This window comes from Argentina silus (genome assembly GCF_951799395.1).
Source record: "Argentina silus genome assembly, chromosome: 1".
Classification (NCBI taxonomy): Eukaryota; Metazoa; Chordata; class Actinopteri; order Argentiniformes; family Argentinidae; genus Argentina; species Argentina silus.
This window is the reverse complement of record NC_139655.1, coordinates 9705488-9715465: the sequence shown is the minus strand read 5'-3', so window position 1 is coordinate 9715465 and position 9978 is coordinate 9705488. Positions and strand designations below refer to the sequence as shown.

Sequence of the window (9978 nt, the reverse complement as noted above, 5' to 3'; positions counted from 1 at the left end):
CTCATGTATTATTATCATCATCATCATCATCATCATCATCATCATCATCATCATCATAACTTCACAAAACATGTCTTGATCATATTGAATAGGCCTGATTTAATAAATACACATAATTTATCCATTAAAAAAAATGCTTATTTTGTATTCACAATGAAAATCTACTGGTAATCTTTGTGATGATGCAGAAGTTAGTATGGAGATTGATACTCACTGAAATTTAGAGTTTATCAAGACTTGTTTATACAGCTTAATCCCTAGCAATCCCTAACAAATTAATCAAAACAATCAATCAACAACTTGTATATGGAAAAACAAACATAATTACATAAGAAAGGGGGATATTGTCAAATCTATTAAGGTGGTTTGAAAGCAATTTACTTTGATTCAATGAATGGTTACAATGTTTTCTACGAAATTGTCAATGCTTCTGGTTTAATCTGCCTTCGAAAATATTTTTGGTGGTATAGAATTTCTCTTAAGATGTGATTTTGATATTCCTAAACTGCCTGTCAAGTTATCCGCATTTCATCAGCAAGTCCTTCGTTATTGGAAATTCATTTGTAAGAACTTCATTTCTCATAACACTCCAATCTGTAACAATAGATGCATCCTAATTAAGAGGAAATCGTTTCATGATAAAGAATGTATGGACAAAGGCATCTGGTCCATTCACCACAAAGGATGACAGTGAAAATATTTTGCAGAAGAGTTCATTCTGACGTACAATCTGGTAGGTACTAGCAGGCAATATGCTACTGTTATCAAAGCAATTCCACAAGCTATAATTCATTTAATTAAAGGTTATTTGGTTTATATGCAACAGTACATAGATTGCTCTCATTGTTTATTGATAATTGTCTTTTTTTTAGACAAGAAATTTAATAACACAAACTACCTTTACCAATGAGTGTTATCCTTCACCTTTGAAAAGGAAGAATATATTACAAGAATACACAAAGAGTACTATAGTTAGAATAAGAACTAGATATCTAAATGTTCCTCTTGCATCCAAAGTAAAATAAGTACACTTCAAAACAATTCATGATATTTATCCATGTTATCCAGATTTTTACAATAACTTATAATGGCAAAAAAATAAAAAATAAAAATAGACAGATTTTTCAAAGCTTTGTAATTTAAAAAATCCTTGAAATAATTGAGATCCATACAAGCCCATGTGAACTGTCATTTTATGGGGTTTTGTTGTTGTTTGTTTGTTTATATGTTTGCTTGCTTGTTTATACTCTGCTTAGTCTGTATTTTGTTTGCCTTGTTTATGCTATGCTCAATCTGTATGTTGAAAATGTTTATTTCTATGTGAAATGCCCTTTTGATTTTGTTTACTGCAATAATAAAAAAATAAACCATTTTTAAAGTAAGGAAGGAGTACGGAGATTGATATATCTGATATTGATACATCTAGACTGTGTATCCATGGTGATTCGTTGTTGCTTGCAAAGATTGCTCTTCTATCGTTTAACAATCCTGTTGTCAAGATAACATGACGCTACCTTCGTTTTAGTCAACTGCGCTTGCGCAATCGAAGTCGGGCATCATGGTGGTGAATTATGTCAACACAAAATGATATGGTTATTTGCTGTTATCCGTTAAAAAAAATACTTTGGAGATAAAATACAACAATATGCATCCCGAGAAGGTAATGTAATGGCATGATACACGACTCGACATAATTGTTAATGCATAGCTAGAGATTCACCGCACCGTTACTTACTTTAGACTAAGCTAGCAAGCATGCTAATAATGTTATTTAGAAGTTAAGTGAATTATTTTAATATTATACTACTGCTAGCATTGTAACTACATTAAGTATTGAATTATATATGTCAATTCATTTAGAAAATAACTAAGGAGGACACATGGAAATCTGATGACCTAAGACGACACATCAGGGTAAGTTAATTGAATAACAGGGTTGTGGATGGTAGCTTTCCCACCATTGCACAAGTTACAACACACATATTTTTTGTCAGGGTGGAGAACATGAGGAAGACGATGGCAGAAGGCGGGATGACTATGAGAGAAAACACAGGAGTGGGGAGTCAGTGGAACGACGCCACAGAGACCCAGAGAAGGAAGCCAGGAGGGAGAGAGACAAGCAGAGAGAGAGAGATAGCACCCGAGAGAGAGCAAAAGCGAACGACGCAGAGAGAGACAGACCTCAAGGCAAAAAGAAAGATGTCTCAAGAGATAGGACAGGTGAAAGAGAAGAGAGAGATAAAGAAAGGAGAAGAGTGGTAGATGATAGCGAATACAGGGATGGGAAAAGAGGGAGTAGGGACAGAAGGCATGATAGAGAGGAAAAGGAAAATAGGGACAGGGAGAGGGAAAAGGCAAGAGAGAGGGATAAGGAGAGGGATAGGACAAGGGACAGGGAAAAAGATGAGCATAGGGACAAAGATAAAGGGAGGGATGAGAAAGACAGGGATAGAAGAAGAGATGAGAAGGATAGAAGGAGAGATGAGGAAAGGGGGAAGGGAGGAAGAGACGGAGAACGACAGAGTGATCATGAGAAGAGAGATAGGCACAAGGAGCGGGATAATCTAAAAGAGAGTGAACACCTTAAAGATGGATCACAAGATAAGCAAAAGGACAAAGAAAGAAGAGAAAGGCACATGGACCGAGAGCATTCAGGACAAAAGGAGGAAAGAGGTAAAGTTATCAAGATGAAATATATGAACCTTTCCAACATTTTACCTGCTTACTAATCATGATTTGATAGGAAGTTGTTTAAGTTATTTTCATTTCAGAGTACAGAGAGCAACGTAGAAAAAGGAAAGAGGACAGAGAGGGTAGACACAAAGACAGAGCACAACACGTAAGCATCTCTGATGTTTGTCCGGCCTCCAAAATGAAAAGTTGTTACCAAAAAGAAAGCCTGACTTTGTCTCCAGTGTGCTGTACATCCTGGTGTTTGACACAGGGGCTGTGGGGGGTATATTTCTGTTTTTAGGATACAGTTGAAAGTCGGAGACATGATGGTGAATCCAGAGAGGTAGACCGTGAGCGAGCACACATGGAGCGGAAGGGGTTAGAGGGTCGTGTCCATGGTGACAGTGAGAGAGCGGAGCGGGATAAACACAGGGAGAGGAACTACAGGGAGCCAGGAGACCCCGAGAGGGACCCCAGGACCAGCACCAAGAGAACATCCTCAGACCACAGTCACAGGGAAAAGACAGAGCATGCAAAAACAAAGGTTTGAATCAATATCAACAGTGTCACTCTCTCCCTGTCAGAGTGGTTACTGTACAGTAGCTGTCCTGGAAGCCTTTATCTGAAATCTTCACCCCCAGTTTCCAGCTACAGTGGTTTAATCAAGGAACTAAGATCTCTATCTTTGAGGCTCAGTGAAAAACTCTGTATATCCATCCATTATAAACATTACATTACACTCACTCACATTTCATGACATGCCCATCCTCATGGGTTTTCATGACTCTCCTGTGTGTTTCCTCCCTGTAACCCAGGAAGTAGTGATGCGATCTGAGTCTGTGTGGAGGTCTAGTCAGAGAGTATTAGGTGACACAGAGGAGCCAGTAAGACTCTTGTTTGGATAATAGCATTTTCTTATATCATGGCCATTTACTCGCTTATTATTTATTTGCTAGCATGGGAACAGAGCATGGCTGTTTTGGACAATGGCTGCTTATAACACACCCAATTATGACTAACAATGCAAGACTAATTGGGGACTGTCAACATTTATAGAGGTGTTTTACGCATGTTTCAGTGCACCTCGTGTCAGATAAGTGACAAGAACTGTTTGCAGAGTGTTCTCCTGCGTTGTATTCTGTTGCTTCTCTTTCATTGGCAAGAATATTTGTAATTACACTTGATTTGCTCTCTTTATGACTCTAAATACATTGCTTGCCTCCAAATATTATATTCTCCTGCTTGTTGCATGGTCACATAAAGTATCCAAAGTCAGAAAGGATGACATTGAGTCTTCCTTACAGTGTATGTCACTGTGCTGTAGCTGGGGCTTCCAGCTGGCTTAATCCAAACAATTGATTGAAAATGTTCTGCATTTGTAGGTTGAACATGAGGAAGCCCAGGCTGAAGACCAAGGTTTTGATGATGCTCAGGAGTGCTATGAAGAAGATTTTGAAGTAAGTGGAGTGAAAGGCTTCATATGGTGAAAATGTAGGTTTGTAGTAACAAATGGGTTTTTCAGTTATATTTTATTTTGTTTTGTCAATACATATTGCATGCTCTAAATGGATTGCTATTCAAGAAAATGGTGAGTGTGTACATTTGTGTTTAAGTATCTTATTTGTAGGCATATGATTTACTTTCAGATGGTATAGTAGAGTTTTTATCATTTGTTGTGTTTGCAGAACCAATGTTTTTTTCTTAACCAAGCTCTGATAGAGAGACATTTCAAGTCAGTAGAGTCAGGGATGAATGGATTTTCTCTCCTCAGGATTATGAGGAGGATTTTGAGGATGTGGATGAGAGTGATGGTGAAGATGAGAAGCAGCCACACAGCCATGAAGACAGAGAGGAACTCACTCCACAGAGGAGGAAGGACATAGAGGCCATACAGAGAGCCATGGATGAGGAGAATGAGAGAGTAGGCTCTGCCCAGCCCAGGCTCAGCACAGAGGAGGATGAGAGACCCAAAAGGACAAGAGGCAGGTTTTTGGGTGATTCTGATGTTGTGTCTGATAAGCCTCTGCTTATATACCATCTTTTTAAATATTGATGGAATGTCCAGATAATGAAACGCATCTTTTCTGAAGAGACAGGATTTTGAATGAATCTTCCTGATTGCATGGATTATCCTATGAACTACACATTGAGTTTTTCTAATTTCTTGACCATAGGCTCTGAAATACCTCAAAGTAAAGGTCTACAGCATGGGAAGTTTATCGACTTTGTTGCTGCAAAGCAACGCGAGGTCAGCAAGAAGGTTGCCAGCAAACAGAAGTAGGTGTGATGGAACTGAGTGTGACCATTAGGGTTAAATTCCAGAAGTCCCTTCATCCCTACATTAGTAAAGGTGTCATGACTCATGTAACACTCATGTAAGGTACCTTCAAGTGAAGTGTTAACATTATTCAAATGATGTATGCTTTTCTAAAATGACACTTCCTCTGTGTACACTACAGGAAACGCAGTACAGAGCTGCTTCGCCTGATCGATCTGGACTTCACCACCACCTTCTCCCTTCTGGATCTGCCACCCGTCAGTGAATATGACATGTACATCAAAAGCTTTGGAACAACAAACACCAAACAGGTTTGTTTCCCTCCCTTGTCATTGCAATCTTGGCATGAATCCTTTACCCAAATGATGATAACACACTCATTGAAATACTTTCAGGCTTATGTTCAGTGTAACGAGGACAACACTGACAGAGACGTCCAAACAGAGGAACTGGAGTTGAGTGAGAAGTGGACGCAGCATCCAGCAGAGAGGAACATAGCCTGCGGAGGTGAGAACACATGTATAATTCTGTCTGTAAAAGCTCTGCTCCTCTTCCCATGCCCAATGATATTTCTCACACTTTGTGGCAGGTCCCAACCTTTCTCATGAGGCCTCAGATGAATCCATCACCAATATGAACATTGATTCCCAGCGCCTGGCAAAGTTTTTGCGCTCAGCCTCACAGGTATAGAATATAACATTTTCCATTCATTAATAAGAAAACGTTTTTACCCCACTGTAGATCTCCCCTCCTTCCATTACCAATGCTTGCTATCTGTTTTGGTTTTATTAGGTTGTTGCAGTACTATTGGAAGAGGACAGTGCTGAGAGTCTATCACTCAAGAAGCTGAGGAGTCAAGCAGACACCCTGTCTTTCAGTGATGGGTGCTTACAGCTCAATACCAACCTTCCATTTCTACAAGGTATGTTACTTCACGTTAAAAATCCATCATCATCATCATCAGCTTTCAGCCACCTCACAGGCATTGCATTGTTCTAGAGTCCCTTAGAAAAACCACCACGGTCAACTCGTGTCATGCATTCACCACTGGGGGCTTTTTTCTGTCAGGTCACATGCTCAGGAAAAACTCCTGGCCTTAATAATGAGCAGCTAACTTACTCTTCCTCTGCCTTGTGAACCCTGCAGATCGTCAGATCAGCCTGGTGCACTTCTCCCAGGTTCAGAGGCAGACCATGCTGTCTGTGCACAGCCCGTCAACCAAGCCCAGCGCTGTGCGCCTTGACAGCAAGACTATCATCTGCATCTGGAATATCTGGGAGCCCTCCCGCCCACAGAAGATCCTGGTCTACGAGTCAGAGGTGCCACTATTATAAACTGTCTCAAATACAGTAAACACTGGCATATACGTTTAGGATCTGAGTTATGAAGGATCGAATGTAAAATAGATATCATGTGTATTGGTTACAGAGTGTTTGGAGCTTGAGTGCAAATGTAATAATCTGAAAATATCATATCTTTGTGTACTTCCTTTGTTATTTCTGTTGGGAGCAGTATTACTGCATGGCTTTACTCCCTTTGTCTATTCCTCAGGTGCGTTGCTGCTGCTTCAGCCCAGGTAAAGCCACGTTGGTGTTTGCAGGCACAGCCGTAGGCTCTGTCGTGTTGTGGGACCTCAGAGAGCACGCCAGTGCCCATTACACCTTGAGGATAGGGGAGAACGAGTGGACCCTCCGCCACCCAACCTTCTCCACTGGTTAGTGATTACTATGATATGAAATGATTCTGTTTCACGCCTGTCTGTTTCTCTTTTGATGGGTCACAATGGTCACGATGATAATTATGTTCGGACACCTCAACGTACTGTACCTCTTCACCATGGTGGTCCTCCTCTTGGACTATGAAAGAGTTACAACTGCAACTCCGAGCCGCCTGTTCAGGTCTCCTGTTTTTGAGGATGATGATATGTGTTGATGCCACCTTCTCTGTCATCGCAGATGCCATTCTGGCAGCGTCGGGTCACATGTGCTCTGTGAGCTCCGTGGAAGCAGTCCCTTCCACTGTGGCTGAGGGCATGAGGCCAGAGCTCCCCCTGTTGGTTTCCGAGGAGGGTACTGTGACTGGACTTGTTTTCTCTGTTTCCCTGTTTTGATTGACTTTGATGAATATATTTTTATTTTGATGGTGGCAATGAAATGCCTTTGTCTAAAGTCTTCCTTTTACTTCAAACTTAGAGTCATCAGGGTTGTCATTCCAGTTGGCTTCACTGGACGAAAACGGGGTTGTAAATCTTTGGGTACGTTTATATCAGTGTACAAAATAATCTTACCACTTTTACTGTCTTCTTGGGCATCTGAAAATATTTAACAGTATTATTGTTCTGTTACTGATAGCACTAAATTCATAATACATTTCTAACCTGCTGTTACCATCGGTGGCCCACAGGTGGTAGTGGAGCTTCCTAAAGCCAACGATGCAGGGTCTCAGACAGACTTAGGTAAGTTTGTCATGCTTAACATGTTTCCTCCTTTGCTTTGAAATCCCTTTGACATTTTTTCTCACACTAAATGACCGTGGCTCATTCTGCAGGACTCAGACCAGGGGGCAAAGTAAAGTTGCTCCACAGTTCCACTCTGCTCACAAGTGAGAGGTAAGACTGATAGATATTGCCTGATCATTCTCCACTGCCAGCCTCTGGGCCAGAAATATCCACAATGTTTGTGACACGTGGGGTCCAGCTGCTCTCTATGGGTTATATGATCTTGTTTGATGTGTAGTGTGGACAGTTGTTGATGTCGTCTGCTCCCCTTGACTTCCAGTCAAATATGTACGTGTGAATGTGCTGCAGTGTCATATTCCAGAGTTGCACTGTTGTTTGTTTCTAGCATGGAATCTTGTGAACAGTGTTGATCTGGGTGTGACTCTCACTCCATCTCTCTCTCTCCAGGTCCTCACCACGAGATACTATGAAAACAGGGCAGCTACAAACGCTGCTGTTGAAATTTCTACCCTCAAACTGCAACCATTTCTTCGTTGGTACAAATATGGTGAACATCAAACATTTAATGTATTTTTGATATCATTTCTTTTCTATTAGACTATCCTGAGTACATGTCAAAAATATATGCATACTCTATAATCAGGATCAGGTGGACATGATTGACGGAATTCTCTCTGCCCCATACGAGAGGCAGCATTGTACAATGTGTGTGATTGGTCCTAGGGTCTAGTGAACCATGGAACCAGTCACGGGTTGAAGTCTCCTCCAAAGTTCTACAGGCCCCAGGTGGCTGGACTCAGACCTGTTGATGTCACCTCTCTCAACTTTTCTCCCTTTGGAGAACCTGTTTTTCTGGTGAGATCAGTGCTCTTGTGATTCAACAGTTTATCGTATACAGTATGTACTACACAGGTAGCCTGATGGTTGATTATGTGTAGTCATATTCTGTCTGTGATAGACTACATCATTCTACACAAGGTCTGTTTAGGGGATTTTGTAATTGTAATTGGTCCATAGGTATGTGTTTGGTTTGATAGTGTTCTTGTGAATGTGTTTACGTGTCTGTTTGTGCTCCTCGTTGCTCCAGGTGGGCTGTGGGGATGGGAGTGTCAGGCTGCATACAGTGATGAGTGAGCAGCCTGTTATGGAGTGGACCACCAGCACGGCTGGGGAGCCAGTGGTCTCAGTGCAGTGGGCTCAGACCAGGCCCACCGTCTTCTGTGTTCTGGACGCTGCCTCTAACCTTCACATATGGGACCTGCTGGAGAGAGACTTTGAGCCTGTCCTCACCGTAAAGATTGATGCTGACAGGTAAGAATGGGACCTCTCACACAAATGTTGCTTGATTGCAAAATAAGTAATGTACATTTTTGTTTGTCTGAAAGAAAATGTTTAGCGCAATATATTCATCCTATTTCTCTCTTTGCAGTGTAACAGCCATGGCTGTTTTTGGAGACCCTGCCAAGCAGAACACATTCTCAGGAGTAGCATTGGCAAGGCAGTCAGGGAAGATAGAAATGCAGTATTTCACCAAGAGATTTACAGTGCCTGATTCTCAGGACCTTGGGAAACTACAGAGTATGATGGATGAAGCCCCCTGATTATCTATACATACAGATAAACAAAGAGATCAACTTTCAAATGTAAGCCGATAGAATGAATGAGGCCTCTACGTATCTCAGTCAAATGACACACTGTGGAAATGTTTTTGTTTGTACTTTTGTAGGTTGTAATGTTTTTTGAGTATTCACATGAACAAATTGTACTTTTCTTTTGTACAAAAGTGAAAAATCGAGAGACAATGTGCTAAAAATGCCAACAATCAAACACCAAAGAGTCACTATAGGGTTAAATGTACATTAGATATTAAATAATTATTTTATGTAGACTTTTGTTCTATGTATATATTTTCTCTACTTTGAAATAAATATGTATTTATATTTTTGTGTTTTGTTACTGCACCAAATAAAAGTCATAGAGACATTTATTGTTGTCTTTAATTTTTTATTGCAAGAACATTAAAGATGCAGTATACTTTTCATATTTCCTAGAGGTGAGAGCTCACAAATCAGAGCAAAAAAAACTGTCTCAAGGATTCAAGCAAGCGGCGACCCGTCTCCTAGCAACGAAGGGTTTGCGCTCGAGTCCTAAATTATTTTTTTACAATGGAAAGAGTACAGCAAGACAATGTTGTTGTAACTTCACTCGCTGACAACAGACTTTGTACCTGAGAGAAAACGCGCATTGAATATTAGGAAATCTGCCATGGTCACGGTCAGTGGTGTTTTTTCCTGTTTTAATATTGCTGTCGTTTGGGGAATTAGCTAAGTTTGCGCGCAACTCTTTGTAAACATGTTTCTCTTGGAGAATTTGTCGTGTCTGCAGTAAGAGTGCAAGTAGCAGCACACTGAATAAAATAAAATAAAATACTATGAATAAACAGTTTGATGTGTAGCAAGCTTGCCAGAGAAAAGCCGAGTATGAGACATTACGAGGAGAAGGCATCGATTATATTTTAATGAAGACATAAGGAAATAATGGGAATTCACAGATCATTTACAGTCATTCT

General features: G+C 40.6%; 1 protein-coding gene across 1 annotated transcript; it reads left to right on the top strand.

The window, feature by feature from the left end:
* The first annotated feature begins 1567 nt into the window (after positions 1 to 1567).
* On the top strand, positions 1568 to 9392 carry dync2i1 (dynein 2 intermediate chain 1). The gene is made up of 23 exons (XM_083673266.1): positions 1568 to 1660; positions 1861 to 1914; positions 1995 to 2673; positions 2772 to 2839; positions 2975 to 3217; positions 3489 to 3557; positions 4056 to 4130; positions 4445 to 4655; positions 4848 to 4950; positions 5133 to 5262; positions 5347 to 5458; positions 5541 to 5635; positions 5744 to 5873; positions 6098 to 6270; positions 6503 to 6665; positions 6907 to 7020; positions 7144 to 7205; positions 7355 to 7406; positions 7499 to 7559; positions 7857 to 7956; positions 8133 to 8264; positions 8497 to 8720; positions 8839 to 9392. The coding sequence occupies exons 1-23, from the start codon at positions 1646 to 1648 to the stop codon at positions 9008 to 9010; spliced, it is 3237 nt and encodes a 1078-aa protein (XP_083529392.1). The 5' UTR covers positions 1568 to 1645; the 3' UTR covers positions 9011 to 9392.
* The last annotated feature ends 586 nt before the right edge of the window (positions 9393 to 9978 follow it).